The sequence below is a fragment of the Zingiber officinale genome, chromosome 8B, assembly GCF_018446385.1.
Source record: "Zingiber officinale cultivar Zhangliang chromosome 8B, Zo_v1.1, whole genome shotgun sequence".
NCBI classification, from domain to species: Eukaryota; Viridiplantae; Streptophyta; class Magnoliopsida; order Zingiberales; family Zingiberaceae; genus Zingiber; species Zingiber officinale.
The window spans coordinates 48,733,756-48,750,039 of NC_056001.1; the positions used below are offsets into that span (position 1 = coordinate 48,733,756).

General features: G+C 43.5%; 1 protein-coding gene across 1 annotated transcript; it reads right to left on the minus strand.

Moving 5' to 3' along the window:
• Positions 1-814: 814 nt before the first annotated feature.
• Positions 815-1,696, minus strand: LOC122013774 (probable CCR4-associated factor 1 homolog 11). Its single transcript, XM_042570001.1, has one exon. It carries the CDS (start codon positions 1,694-1,696, stop codon positions 815-817), a length of 882 nt encoding a protein of 293 aa, XP_042425935.1.
• Between the last annotated feature and the right edge of the window lie 14,588 nt (positions 1,697-16,284).

The window sequence follows — 16,284 nt, forward strand, 5'->3', positions numbered from 1 at the left end:
TTAGAGTATGATTTGAATTCAAAAATAAAGATGGAAATAACCTTTATAGAAAGAAAAGAAAATCTAACAAAAAAAAAACATCCACATAGCCTCTGAATACGTCTTAAATAATATTTTTTTTAGCATGAGATTAGGTTATTACAAATTTTACCTATTAATTAATTGTATATCTTTAAAAGAGTTTTGATTTGAATGGTTTAAAGTCACTTGGTTAAATCTGGAAAAAAAAAAATAATGATCTACAGAGCTCGAATCCTCCTGCATGTGTTGCCTTCTTTCCTATGTATGAGTGTGCCACCCCTTCCATGCCCTATCATCGGTCATCCTTCCATTGTCCCAGTAGGTGAGTAAAGCACCGCTCACCTATGTAACACTAACAGCATTCACTAAAATAGTTATTATAAATTATAAACTCCTGTAGGCTACGATGACGATCAATAAAAGAGAAAAACAAACGCTCACCTCTGTAGCACCAACAAAATCACTAAAATACTTACTATAAATTCTAAACCACTAGAGGCTACGATATATATGACTATCAATAAAAGGAAAAAAATCCATTTGAACATAGTATGATCTAGAACACACGAGGGGATGATTTAAAATAACAAGTACTCGTTATCCAAATTAAGAATTAATATTGACAATTTGTTTGCATATATGACTATGCGATAACATATAATCTGTACTTAAATACAAAAAGATACGATGAAGCAATGAACAATTAATTTTGTGTACAAATTAAGCTAATGCTGACAGAATCATTATCAACTGTGATAAGCCATGAACTCTAGAGCTAGCCACAACTAGATTTCTATTGCAGTTGGAGGTCATAGAGTGCTCCCATGTGTTCTGGACGATCAATGAGTTGTGGATTCACACGAGAAGCGATTTGATAGAACACCTGCCATGTTAATAAGCTATCGGAGCCGGACTGATGTCGAGAGCCCACTGCTCGCTCAACTCGGACGGTAGAGGCCACCCGCTCCAATCCTCCGTAAAGACCAGGACAATGCTTGCATAGGTGCTTCACATCAAACACCCTTTTGCCGAAAAAGAAGTGAACAAGGTGCAAGAACTCACGAACGGTCTTTGGTAATTTGCAGTCACATGTCAGCATCTTGACTAGGAAGGCGAAGTCATAGGCGCCTTGGAAGGTAACCCAGGAGACAGGAGAAAAATGGCCAAAGGAAAGCAAGCCGGAGGTGGCCAAGTGGTGGGCGAATCTGCAAGAGTCGATGCCCCATATTTGATTCTTTTGGAAGTCGATGCCATTAGCCTTGAGCAGCTCGACGGAGGAAGGGGCGTAACGGTCGCGGTTGATGTCGAAGTCACGGAAATTAAATTCCCACACGTAACGCACACAAGTGCCGTCGCTGTAGATGGCACATGGGAGGTTGCCGGCGGCGTCGGAGAGGGTGAGACCGACCTGGACGATGCGGAGGGCCTCGACGTTGGCGCGGATCAATTCGTAGCGCTGGGGGAGGGTGAGGGTGCAGTAGGGATTTTTGGAAGCGACGACGACGCCAGGATACTCGGTGTCCAATGCGACGAAGGGGTGGAACGGGACGGCGGAGCGGATAAGGGCGAACTCCTCGTCGAGGTTATGAACCCACACGGAGCGAACCTCGATTCTGCTGGTGCTGGCGGCGGAAGAGGAAATTAGCATATCGTTGTTGACAACTGCGACAACCATTATGAGTTTGATGATATTAGAAATACTAAAGTACTGGAAGCTGGAGATCGAGGAGATGTTAGAGTGGAAACTGAAGGGAAGGATCGGAGGAGTTTAAATAGAGCAGCAGCAAATCAAAATCAAAATCAAAGCGGGAAAATCGCAAACACACTCAACAGAATTAGTTGCTGCGAAATATTAGGAGATATGTATGGAATTAATCAGGACTTTAAGTCAAGGATAAATCCAGCAGCAATTAGCGAACTCAACTAGGGGTTTAGTATTAATTAATTAATTAAAGTTGTTGCCATCCAATCATTCCTTTTCTTTCTTTAATTAAATTTCACGTACGTGTAATTTCGTCATTATTTGCCTTGAAGTCAAGTATGAATCTGGCGCCAAATCCAGTAGCAATTAGCGAGCTCAACTAGTGGTTTAGTATTAATTAATTACAAGGGGTGTTGCCACCGAATTACGGGTGATAATCTGAAACTTTCTACAATATAACCATCTCCGACCAACACGGCCGGAAACATACAATAAAATAAAAGTGACAACCACGCAGTATAATAGTAAACCCCAACCTAAGCAACAATAAGGAAATTATCTTTAATATCCTACTCAACTACATCCATAAAACTCAAATCTTATATCCTACTCAACTACACCCATAAAACTCAAATCACCAACATACATCCAAACCTACCTCTTCTGTTGTCCGGGTAGGCATGTAAAAAAATATACCGGATGAAAACTCATCGATAATAAAAGACCATACAAGATCCAAGTGCCAAAAAGATTCAAGTCTGAAAACATAGACGATAACATAATAAGAAAACTAAAGAAAAGATCCAAAACGGAAATCCTCACAATCTGGAGGGGGAACTAGCGATTGGAAATCCTCCGGACAACCTCAACCTGAAATAGTAATATCAACAAGGTGAGTTAACTCCTCAGCGGGTAATTACTTACATGCATAGTAAAAAATGACAACTAATAATAAATATGCGTACAGTCTCCTGGATATATATCATATGAAAAATGTAAAACTGTAAGGAGCAGGAGTATCTGTACTAACCAGGACCTGGTATACGGATAACAAGGTCGTCAGACCCAGAGTATCATAAATCCTGTATGCTTGTCAAACAAATGCATTCACCAAATATGCAGCATATACAGTGTAGCAAACACAAACAATAAATGGGGTCAGTGCATATGATGCAACATGTCCTGGTCACCCCTGACGTCAGTCAGCCGTCTCACACACGATGGTGAGATCAAGTGGGTAGGGTTGTGACAACCATGCACTCTGTCATCACTGCTCCTGAGTGACCGAGTGAACGGGATGCTGTCGAAGTACACCTATTCTCCATATCCCAAATCATAAGTGGGGGAGCTCAATGCTCTCATCTCCCTGAGACAATCCAGAGGGGGGATCACTGTCCTACTACCACGCCACGTCACACTACCCATGAGTGGACCAGCGGAGCCCTTGACAGAGCAACCTGCTGCAACTGCAATGTCCGCCCTTCTACTAACCTTAACTTACAGGACAAACGTTACCCTTTTCTGTATATCATAAATTTCGGCATTCCTACCTATTACATCCTGCTCAGTCCATAGATATATTCTAACTTGTTACGACTAGTAGGACATGACTTGGACCCAAGCAGAGCTGAAGGGGAGTCTAAAGCTTCTAAAGAATCTGGGTCGTGTGGCCCTGACAGGTAGTGTACTCTCGGCTAGCGCAGGGCACGGCCGTGTGAGGGTCACACGGCCGTGACCCTTGGCAGTGAAGAAGAGCGGCACGGCCGTGTGAACCCACACGACCGTGTCACTTCGACTTAGAGGAAGAGAGACACGACCGTGTGAACCCACACGGCCGTGTAGCTTTGACCGAGAAGAAGAGGTGCACGACCTTGTGATTCCACACGGCCGTGTCACCTTGGCCGAGGGGAAGAGGTGCATGGTCATGTGATTCCACACGGCCGTGTCACCTTGGCCAAAAGCAGGCAGTGGGAGGTCGTGTGAACTCGCACGACCGTGCCACGGGCCGTGCGAAGGGTCACAGCCTGCTCTACCAAAGAGCTTGTTCTCCCCTCTTTCTACTTATCCATGCCACTCTAAATTCTGCCAAACCAATAAATTCATCCTAAACAATTAGTGACAGTATTTTATGTAAAGCGGAGAGAAGAAAATACTCAAGTTCTAACATGTCCCCACAATAACAAATCTCCCACACCTTGCGTTCACATGTTTCCTTTTCATACTGTTGACTTTGTCATAGCACTTTCACTAATGATATCTCTTTGTTCCTCATCTTCTAAACTTCTCGATCTATTATCTGAATAGGTCGACTTTCATAACTAAGATCCTCTTGAACTTGTACCGTCTGTGGCTCAATCACTTGCTTTGCATTAGGAACATGCTTCTGTTGGATCAAAAATAATTTAGATATCTCCACAATGGCATGATATTGTCCACTTTAGGCCTAGGCCCCTCATGGCTTTGCTCTTGGGCTCTCCCCAAAAGGCCTCATGCCAATGGAGATATCTTTTCTCTTTATAAACCCATAATCTTTCCCATTTGTTTTCGATGTGGGACTATGTTTGCAACCTTGCAACCCCATCAATCCCCCCCCCCTCAAACAAAGGACCACGGGCTTCCCACATCCGATCCTCGACCCACCAGGTCTTCCTGCCCCTCGGTCCATCCGACCTACTAGGACTTTCTTGCCTAGCCGACACTAGGACTTCCTGCTTGGTGTCTGGTCCTCTTGATCCGAACATAGGAGCCCCCACTTTCTTTGTTCAAGGTCAATATTGTACCCACATGGCTGAATCAGACCATAGTTCTTGTGCATAGTCGGCGGTTAAACCTTCTGGAAGTCCGGGCTCTGATACCAATTGTTGGATCGAAAAGAATTTAGATATCTCCACAATGGCATAATATTGTCCACTTTAGGCCTAGGCCCTCATGGCTTTGCTCTTGGGCTCTCCCCAAAAGGCCTCATGCCAATGGAGATATCTTTTTCTTTATAAACCCATGATCTTTCCCATGTGTTTTCGATGTGAAACTATGTTTGCAACCATGCAACCCCAATAGTTTATCAGCATTGAGACATGAAATTCATTATGAATGACAGACATTTCCTACAGTAGTTCCAGCTCCTAAGCTACCTTGCCAACCCTTCTAGTGATTCAGATGGCACCACATAACGTGGACTCAACTTCCCCTACTTTCCAAAGCTCATTACTCCTTTCATAGGAGCTACTTTGAGAAACACTGAGCCCCCAACATCAAATTCTAGTGGTCTATGGCGCACATCCACATAGCTCTTCTGCCGGCTCTGAGCAGTTTCTATCCTCTGGCGAATGTTCTGAATGGTTTTGGTGGTGTCCTCGATAAGATCTATCTGGAGTCCCATTTCTTTCTTTTCACCTCCTTCATACCAACAGATAGGGGATCTACATCTCCTCCCATATAGAGCCTCGTAGGGTGCCATTCTGATAGTAGCTTCATAGCTATTATTATATTTGAATTCCGCTAAGCATCGGTATCGACACTAGATCCCTTTGAAATCTAAGGCACAAGCCCATATCATATCCTCCAGGACTTGATTTACTCGTTCTGTTTGCCCATCAGTTTGAGGATGAAATGTGGTATTAAATCGCAGCTTAGTGCCAAGAGCTCTTTAAATACACTCCCAGAAGTTTGAAGTAAAGCGGCCATCTCTATCAGAAATTATGGTTTTGGAAACTCCATGCAATATGATGACCTCTTTAACGTACAATTACGCTAGATGTTCAATAGAGTAGGATATTCGGATAGCTAGAAAATGAGCAGGCTTGGTCAATCTATCCACTATTACCCAGATAACATCGTAACCATTCGTGGTTCTGGGTAGTCCTACTATGAAGTCCATAGATATATCCTACCACTTCCACTCTAGAATCTGGATAGGCTACAGAACTCCGCCCGATCTCTGATATTCTGCTTTAACCCGTTGGCATGTCAGGTAGGTACTGACATATCTTGCAAAATCTCTTTTAATTCCAGACCACCAGAAGCATTCCTTTATATCTTGGTACATCTTGGTGGAACTAGGATAAGTTGCATAGGGTGTTCCAAGGGCTTCATCTAGAATTTTCTTACACAGCTCTTCTTGATTAGGGACACATAGGCGATCACCATAATATAGTACCCCATGATCTGATACCCGGAACTCTCCATTTCCTCCTTTCTGTATTCCCTGCTTGATTTTCTGAATAATAAGATCTTCCTCCTGCCCTTTCTGTATATCTGCAAGCAGGGCTGACTCTAATGTCAAAGTGGAGAGTTGCCCAATAATGATTTCAAGTCCAAAATTTATTATTTCTTTCTGCAGGGGAGGGGCCATGGCAGATAAGGACAATAGAGCGACACAAGATTTCCTACTTAGTACATCTACCACTTTGTTCACCTTCCCTGGATGATAGAGGATTTCACAGTCATAGTCTTTAACCAGTTCAAACTATCTCCGTTATCTCATGTTCAGGTCACCATATGTGGGACTACAAGAGAAGCTTGTTGATTAGCAATCAGGGTGGCAATAACCTGCTGCTGCTCTGCTAATTGTCTTTGCAGCTGAGCTACTACTTCTAAGAGGTTGGGTGGTGGTGCAAACTCATTCGTCTCTTGTTGAGGTTCATTAATTCTTGGTTGTTTAGCCTGTCATACTCTAGCCATTATACATATCCGTGGACCAACCAGTGAGATTTTGCGTTAGCCTATCGTCTTTCTTACTTACTATTATTAGTACTTTATGTATAAGCATGCTCAATCTTAACAATAGTTCTTACTAATCATAACAGGAATAAATGCATAAAAGTTATGAAAAGTTACTTTCTAACTTGGAAGCTGCAAGATCAATGCTTGATGTGTGTGTGTAACGACCCGCCTCCTACTGACTAGGCTGTGAGGCCGATCGTTACATTAATCTGTGCTAACTATTCCCTGACCATCACTAAATCTAAATGCGGAAGTTGTACTAATTTAAATTTTTGCTAAACTATTACTTTTCTTGATTCTATACATGCTAAAGGGTGTAATCTAAAGTATACATAGCATATACTACATCCCCTATGGTCAAGGAACTGAAATAAATGTTTTCCAGCTTTTAACAGACCTCCCAATCGATCCACAGATCGATTGGAATAGTTGATCGATCCAGTGATCGATTCAGCCGGCTACTGTATGCGGGACATAGGTTGGATCGATCCAATGATCGATCCAGCACGCTACTGTGCTCGGGGTGATATTCTGGATCGATCAGCTGATCGACCCAGACTGGCCAATCGATCCCTTGATCGATCCCAGAGTCTTCTGTTCGCGACGGAAATTGCTGGATCAATCGGCTGATCGATCCAGAAGCCCACTGTTCGCGGAACAAATTGCCCAATCGATCCACCGATCGATTGGGAACCCCCAATCGATCCACCGATCGATTGGGGTTTCTGATTTCGCAGCAACCTCTGATTTCAGCACTTGTTCGTGCCAAAATTACATATAACAATTCTAAACTAAATGCAAAACATTCTAACATCACAAAATAGTGTTCTAAACATGATAGGGTGCATGATTTACTAATTCATAGTGATTAACAACTAAAGTGCAAAATAATCAAATACTGAAAAGTTCTAATGCTTAAACAAGCTTGCTAAAATTCCTGAGATCTTTATCCCAAGTTCCTGCCCACACACATCTTCGTAGCATTGTCCTCCAGCCTCCGCTAGTCCATCTTTCCTTTACCTTTATCTGCAGTATAAGAAAAAGAAAGTATCTATAAGCTTTCGCTTAGTAAGAAACCATCTACCTCACTAAAACATGTATACAATGAGTTCACGCTTTTGAAAGATGCTGATTGAAAACATAATGGAGAATGCTAAGCATGGCATACTATCGTACAAAACATAGAAACCAAGAACCAATCATGGCAATAACTGAAGTGTCAACAAGAAGAGGCTAAACTGAATCATAACTAAGTTAAACTAAGCTGAACTAGAACTAATTTAAAAATATAATCACATGACTGATTATGAGTTTGGAAAAAAAACTATCATCATAATAGATCAAAATACATAATCATACTACTAATGGGTCCGACAACTGTACATGCTATGCGCGCATCCTTAACTAAACCCGGGGTTACAAATTCCGAATTTGGCAAGGTTTACTAGGTTATCTAAACCTAGAGACCGACTATAGGAGCTCAGCCCAATGGATATCTAATCCTGTACAGTGCCCCTACTGAAAGTAAAATACTGGATCATAACTAGTTAATTTATCTTACTTTTACTAGGTTATCTAAACCTAGGGACCGACTATGGGAGCCCAGCCCAATGGATATCTAATCCTGTACAGTGCCCCTACTGAAAGTAAAATACTGGATCATAACTAGTTAATTTATCTTACTTTTACTAGGTTATCTGAACCTAGAGGCGACTGTGGGTGCCCACCCATTGGACCGTAGTCCCATATAAGCTGTAGCAAGACTAACTAAACCATTTAAATGCTTCTATTGCATTTACTGGGCTATTAAAAATGCCTACTGTAGCATTTTACTGAGCTAAACATTTTATCGAACACCTAGTGTGCTCCAACTCTCCTCTCTATTAGGGAGACCACCTCTAGGCACCCGACAACATCTAGAACCTCCAACTGGAGAGAGAAAATGTGTCTGGCCCATCTAGAGGTGCTCAACTAGATCCCTAAACCTGCGAGGAGGGTTAAATACACCCTATGCATCGTAAAGTCTACATATAGATAATTTAAAAACATTCTATCGTACAAAAAGCTACTTATACTGCAGGTGAGGGGTTTCTTACCTCCTGTTCGGATTTTCTTACGATTCTAATCGCTGGATTTCTGGAGGAGACGATCCTTTCGACGATCTTCTCGCGTCTATGCGTTCCTCTCGCGGAGGGGAGCGTCCTCGTGTCGAAGTCGTCGCCGAAAAGTGTCCTTGGGCCGAACCTCAGCCTTCCTTGTGGTTGGCGCCGAGAGAGGGAGAGGAGAAGTGGGCGGCGGAATTAGGTTGTGGTGGAGAAAGCTACGATCCAAGAAAATAACTCTTCACCTAATTATTTCCTATTTATATTAAGTGATAATTCCGGCCCAACTCCAACTTAAATAAAATTGTTTCCCTTTCCTCTCAGCACGGCCCTGCTGGGTTCACTTGGTTACCATGGTTCACCATAAGTCATAGGACCCATAGGTCTCGGGTTCAATTCCCGCTTAAGCTATTTTCGTTTTCTATTTATTTTTGCTACCTCCGCTACTCTAAAAATTCTGTAAAAATATCCTAAAATTCCAGAAAAATCATAGAATATTTCTAAAATAGTTTTGAGAATTTTCGGGCGTTACAATCCCCCATACCTTATAAAAAGTTCATCCTCGAACTTAGAATAATTCTGGGTACTTCTGTCTCATGCTGGCTTCTGTCTCCCAAGTTACCTCTTCTGCTGTGTGATTTAGCCAAATAACCTTGACTAATGGTACTTCCTTTTTCCACAATTTCTTAACTGCTCGGTCTATTATCTAAATAGGCCGACTGTCATAGCTGAGGTCTTCGCGGATCTGTACCAACTGGGGCTCAATCACCTGGGTGGCGTCTGGGGTATGCTTCTTCAGCATAGAGACATGAAATACATTATGGACAGCTGACATTTCCTGGGGTAGCTCTAGCTCATATGCTACCTTGCTCACTCTCCTGCTGATAAGGTATGGTCCCACATATCTGGGACTTAACTTGCCCTTCTTTCCAAAACGCATTACTCCCTTCATAGGAGCTACTCTGAGGAACACTAAATCCCCAACTGAGAACTCTAAAGGTCTGCGCCGTGTATCAGCATAGCTTTTCTGGCGGCTCTGAGCTGTCTCTATCCTCTGGCGGATCTGCTGTATGGCTGCTGTGGTATCTGCCACTAGATCTGTCTGAAGTTCCAGTTCTTTCTGTTCACCACTCTCATACCAGCAGACTGGAGATCTACACCTCCGCCCGTAGAGAGCCTCGTAAGGTGCCATGCCGATAGTGGCCTGATAGCTGTTGTTGTATGCAAATTCTGCTAGGCTCAGATATTTGCACCAACTTCCCTTGAAATCTAGGGCACATGCTCGGAGCATATCTTCGAGTACCTGATTTACTCGCTCCGTTTGTCCATCTGTCTACGGATGGAAAGTTGTGCTAAACTTTAACTTCGTGCCCAAAGCTGACTGTACACACTCCCAGAAGTGTGACGTGAATATACTATCTCTGTCTGAAATAATGGTTCGTGGGACTCCATGTAGTCTCACGATCTCCTTGAGATACAACTGAGCTAGCTGTTCCATGGAGTAGGATATCCTGATAGCTAAGAAGTGGGCTGATTTAGTTAACCTGTCAACTATTACCTAGATGGTGTCAAAACCATTCATGGTTCTGGGTAATCCCACTATGAAATCCATCGAAATGTTTTCCCACTTCCATTCTGGAATCTGAATGGGCTGCAAAACTCCCCCTGGTCTCTGATGTTCTGCCTTGACCCTCTGACAGGTGAGGCAGGTGCTGACATATCGAGCGATGTCTCTCTTCATTCCGGGCCACCAAAAATGCTTCTTCAAGTCCTGGTACATTTTGGTGGAGCCTGGATGCATCGCATAGGGAGTCTTGTGAGCCTCATCTGAAATCTTCCTTCTGAGTTCCTCCTGATCTGGAACACACAATCTGTCGCCAAAATACAGCACCCCGCTAGCTGACACTCTGAACTCTCCGCTTTCTGTTCCTGCTAATCCTTGCTTGATTTTCTGAATTTCAGGATCCTGTTCCTGAGCTGTCTGGATGTCACCAAGCAAGGTCGACTCTAAGGTCATAGTAGAGAGCTGTCCGACTATGAGTTCGAGATCGAAATCTGTGATCTCTTTCTGTAGGGGGGTGACATGGCTGCTAGAGATAATAAGGTAGCACTGGACTTCCTGCTAAGTGCATCTGCTACCCTATTGGCTTTCCCTGGGTGGTAGAGGATGTCTATATCGTAGTCCTTGACCAGCTCTAGCCATCTGCGCTGTCGCATATTCAGATCCTTCTGAGTGAAGAAGTACTTTAGACTCTGATGATCTGTATACACTCTGCACTGAGCTCCATACAAGTAATGTCTCCAAATTTTGAGAGCGAACACCACCGCTGCAAGCTCAAGGTCATGAGTAGGGTAATTCTTCTCATATTCCTTGAGTTGTCTGGAGGCATAGGCGATCACCTTGCCACTTTGCATCAGCACTGCTCCTAGTCCCAACTTAGAGGCATCACTATATATATCAAAGCTGTCTGTATTTTCTGGTAGAGTCAGAATAGGTGCACTGGTCAATCTCCTCTTCAGCTCGCTGAAACTGTTCTCACAGTCCTCTGTCCACTGAAATTTTCTGTTCTTTCTGGTAAGAGCTGTCAGTGGGGAGGCTATCCTGGAGAAATCCTCTACGAATTTCCTGTAATAGCTTGCTAATCCCAGAAAGCTTCTGATCTCACTGGCGTTCTTGGGTCTTTTCCAGTTACTCACAGCTTCTATCTTACTGGGGTCTACCATGATACCATCCTTTGAGGTGATATGACCCAGGAAGGACACCTGATCTAACCAAAATTCACATTTTGTGAACTTGGCATATAACTGGTTCTGCTGAAGGGTCTGCAATCCTTCGGGTGCTCTGCGTGTTCTTCCTGAGTTCCTGAATAGATAAGAATATCATCGATGAACACGATGACAAACTTATCTAAATATTCCCTGAATACTCTGTTCATGAGGTCCATGAAAGTAGCTGGAGCATTGGTCACACCAAAGGGCATGACTACGAACTCATAATGTCCGTATCTAGTCCTGAATGCTGTCTTAGGTATATCCCCTTCTTTGACCTTCACTTGATGATAACCCGATCTGAGGTCTATCTTAGAGAACACTGCTGCTCCTTTAGCTGATCAAACAGGTCATCAATTCTGGGAAGAGGATACCTGTTCTTGATGGTGACTTGGTTCAGCGCTCGGTAGTCTATACACAGGCGCATGCTCCCATCCTTCTTCTTCACGAACAATACAGGCGCTCCCCATGGTGAGTGACTAGGACGTATGAAGCCTTTGTCAAGCAGCTCCTGTAGTTGTTCATGAAGTTCCTTCAGTTCTGCTGGAGCCATGCGGTAAGGCGCTTTGGAGATAGGATTTGTATCGGGAATGAACTCTATCTCAAATTCGATCTCCCTGTATGGTGCTAAGCCTGGTAACTCTTCAGGGAAAACATCTGGGTAGTCACATACGACTCGGACCTCTGCTAGCTGTTGGTCCTTGTCCTGACTAGTATTGACTACATGTGCTAAAAATCCCGTACATCCTGAATCCATTAACCTCTGTGCCTTCATAGCTGAGAGAAACTTCTTGGCCTTTCTCTTGGGTTCTCCGATGAACTCGAACTGTGCTTCTGCTTCGGGTTGAAATATGACTTTCTGCTTACGGCACTCGATGGAGGCACCGTATTTGATCAAGAAATCCATCCCGAAGATGACATCGTAGTCAGTCATATTTAGCACTATCAGATCACAAAAGAGTTCTCTGTCTGCTATAATGACTGGCACTGCTCTGAGCCAGTGCGTGGATGCCATAATTTCTCCTGAATGTAGCGTCGTCAGAAACTGACTACTGAGTACCTCTGGAGGTACTGCTAACTTCTCAGTTAATGCCCTGGATATATATGAATGGGTTGCCCCAGTATCGAATAAGACAGTTGTACTTTGCTGTAAAATACTAATCTGACCTGTAACAACTGTCGAGACATTTGCTACGTCCTCTCTGGTCAGTGAGTAGATCCTCGCATTGGTCGTAGCTGGAGGGGCTTCTAATCTGCCCTGGCTGATGTGGGGACCATCTAAAGCGGCCTGTATCTGATGCAACTGTGCTGGCTTGGCTTCATACTAGATCGGCTGTGGTGGAGGAAAGCTGACCTTGTTCGGACACTGCTTGGCCATATGCCCTTCCTGTCCGCATTCAAAGCATCCTCGTGTTCCCTTACGACAAACTCCAGGATGGAATTTCCCACAAGTAGCACACTTTGGATAACTGGGCTGCTTGCTGGCTGGTCCTTCTTTTGGATAACTCCCTGGTTTGCGCTTGTTGCTGGAGTTCCCTTTCCAGTTAGAGCCGTGGGAGCTGTGGCCCTGCTGTTTCTGAGTACCCGAGCCTACTTGACCTTTCGACTCTGAGAGAACTTGCTTCTGCTGCTTGATACTGTTCTGGTAGTGCTCAGTGGTCAGAGCATTGCTGACTAGTTCTTCAGTGGTTTGCGGCCTATGAACGCCGCCAGCCACGTTCATTGCTATTTCCGGCCTCAGCATCTTGAGCATCAACCGAACTCTTTCTTTTTCTATGTTGACTAGCTCAGGGCATAGGCGAGCCAACCTGTTGAATTTCTTCACGGCTTCCTCCACTGAAAGGTTGCCCTGGCGAAATTCAGTGAACTCATCGTAGTGACGGTTCGTGACCCGCATGTGAAAGAACTTCTCAAAGAATTCTTTCTCGAAGTCAGCCCATGTCATCTGGTTCACTGGGCGCTTCGCTCTGATTCTCTCCCACCACATGCGTCCATCTCCTGTCAGACAGAAGGAGGCGCACTTCACCTTCTCATGTTCTGGCCAGTCTAGAAGCTCCATCGTACTCTCCAGTGTTTTGAACCAGGCCTGAGCATCCCATGGTTCACTGGTGCCTGAGAAATTCTCTGGCTTGACTCTCTGCCACTGGATCAAATAGGCTTCTCTTCTTGCCTATGTTGCTGGGGCTACTGGTACTGTAGGCTGGACTGGTGGAACCTCTAGGACTACTGGTGTTGCTAAGTTAGGCTCTGGAGTGACCGTGGGAGTGTTCTGCTGGTTAGCCTTCAAGGTGGCTATCTTCTGCTGCTGCTCAGCTAGCTGCTGCTGTAACTGAACTGCCTGCCTCATGCTGGGGCTCAGTAGCTGGTGCCCTTCTAGCTGGGCGTCCTCGTGCCATCTCTAGAGACATGGAGGACATACATGACTAACACAATCATAAGGAAATAACTATTGTTATCATGTTAACTACTATCATAAACAAGCATGTTTTAGTTATATCTAAATAGGAAAACAAGAAACATGGAGAAAGTGAGAGATGTTCTTACTTGGAAGCTGTAGGTTCAATGCTGATGTGTGTGAAGGAAGTATGGAAACTTGGCTCTGATACCACTCTGTAACGACCCGCCTCCTACTGACTAGGCTGTGAGGCCGATCGTTACATTAATCTGTGCTAACTATTCCCTGATCATCACTAAATCTAAATGCGGAAGTTGTACTAATTTAAATTTTTGCTAAACTATTACTTTTCTTGATTCTATACATGCTAAAGGGTGTAATCTAAAGTATACCTAGCATATACTACATCCCCTATGGTCAAGGAACTGAAATAAATATTTTCCAGCTGTTAACAGACCTCCCAATCGATCCACAGATCGATTGGAATAGTTGATCGATCCAGTGATCGATTCAGCCGGCTACTGTATGCGGGACATAGGTTGGATCGATCCAGCACGCTACTGTGCTCGGGGCGATATTCTGGATCGATCAGCTGATCGATCCAGACTGGCCAATCGATCCCGTGATCGATCCCAGAGTCTTCTGTTCGCGACGGAAATTGCTGGATCGATCCAAAAGCCCACTGTTCGCGGAACAAATTGCACAATCGATCAGCTGATCGATTGGGAACCCCCAATCGATCCACCGATCGATTGGGGTTTCTGATTTCGCAGCAACCTCTGATTTCAGCACTTGTTCGTGCCAAAATTACATATAACAATTCTAAACTAAATGCAAAACATTCTAACATCACAAAATAGTGTTCTAAACATGATAGGGTGCATGATTTACTAATTCATAGTGATTAACAACTAAAGTGCAAAATAATCAAATACTGAAAAGTTCTAATGCTTAAACAAGCTTGCTAAAATTCCTGAGATCTTTATCCCAAGTTCCTGCCCACACACATCTTCGTAGCATTATCCTCCAGCCTCCGCTAGTCCATCTTTCCTTTACCTTTATCTGCAGTATAAGGAAAAGAAAGTATCTATAAGCTTTCGCTTAGTAAGAAACCATCTACCTCACTAAAACATGCATACAATGAGTTCATGCTTTTGAAAGATGCTGATTGAAAACATAATGGAGAATGCTAAGCATGGCATACTATCGTACAAAACATAGAAACCAAGAACCAATCATGGCAATAACTGAAGTGTCAACAAGAAGAGGCTAAACTGAATCATAACTAAGTTAAACTAAGCTGAACTAGAACTGATTTAAAAATATAATCACATGACTGATTATGAGTTTGGAAAAAAAACTATCATCATAATAGATCAAAATACATAATCATACTACTAATGGGCCTGACAACTGTACATGCTATGCGCGCATCCTTAACTAAACCCGGGGTTACAAATCCCGAATTTGGCAAGGTTTACTAGGTTATCTAAACCTAGGGACCGACTATGGGAGCCCAGCCCAATGAATATCTAATCCTGTACAGTGCCCCTACTGAAAGAAAAATACTGGATCATAACTAGTTAATTTATCTTACTTTTACTAGGGTATCTGAACCTAGAGGCGACTGTGGGTTCCCACCCATTGGACAGTAGTTCCATATAAGCTGTAGCAAGACTAACTAAACCATTTAAATGCTTCTATTGCATTTACTGGGCTATTAAAAATGCCTACTGTAGCATTTTACTGAGCTAAACATTTTATCGAACACCTAGTGTGCTCCAACTCTCCTCTCTATTAGGGAGACCACCTCTAGGCACCCGACAACGTCTAGAACCTCCAACTGGAGAGAGAAAATGTGTCTGGCCCATCTAGAGGTGCTCAACTAGATCCCTAAACCTGCGAGGAGGGTTAAATACACCCTATGCATCGTAAAGTCTACATATAGATAATTTAAAAACATTCTATCGTACAAAAAGCTACTTATACTGCAGGTGAGGGGTTTCTTACCTCCTGTTCGGATTTTCTTACGATTCTAATCGCTGGATTTCCGGAGGAGACGATCCTTTCGACGATCTTCTCGCGTCTATGCGTTCCTCTCGTGTCGAAGTCGTCGCCGAAAAGTGTCCTTGGGCTGAACCTCAGCCTTCCTTGTGGTTGGCGCCGAGAGAGGGAGAGGAGAAGTGGGCGGCGGAATTAGGTTGTGGTGGAGAAAGCTACGATCCAAGAAAATAACTCTTCACCTAATTATTTCCTATTTATATTAAGTGATAATTCCGGCCCAACTCCAACTTAAATAAAATTGTTTCCCTTTCCTCTCAGCACGGCCCTGCTGGGTTCACTTAGTTACCATGGTTCACCATAAGTCATAAGACTCATAAGTCTCGGGTTCAATTCCCGCTTAAGCTATTTTCATTTTCTATTTATTTTTGCTACCTCCGCTACTCTAAAAATTCTGTAAAAATATCCTAAAATTCCAGAAAAATCATAGAATATTTCTAAAATAGTTTTGAGAATTTTCGGGCATTACAGTGTGACGGAAAGATGGAACTAGCTCTGATACCAAACTGCAA

Bases quoted from the DNA above. Each gene is read 5' to 3' on its own strand.
- LOC122013774 (XM_042570001.1), bottom strand. From the start codon at position 1,696: ATGGTTGTCGCAGTTGTCAACAACGATATGCTAATTTCCTCTTCCGCC.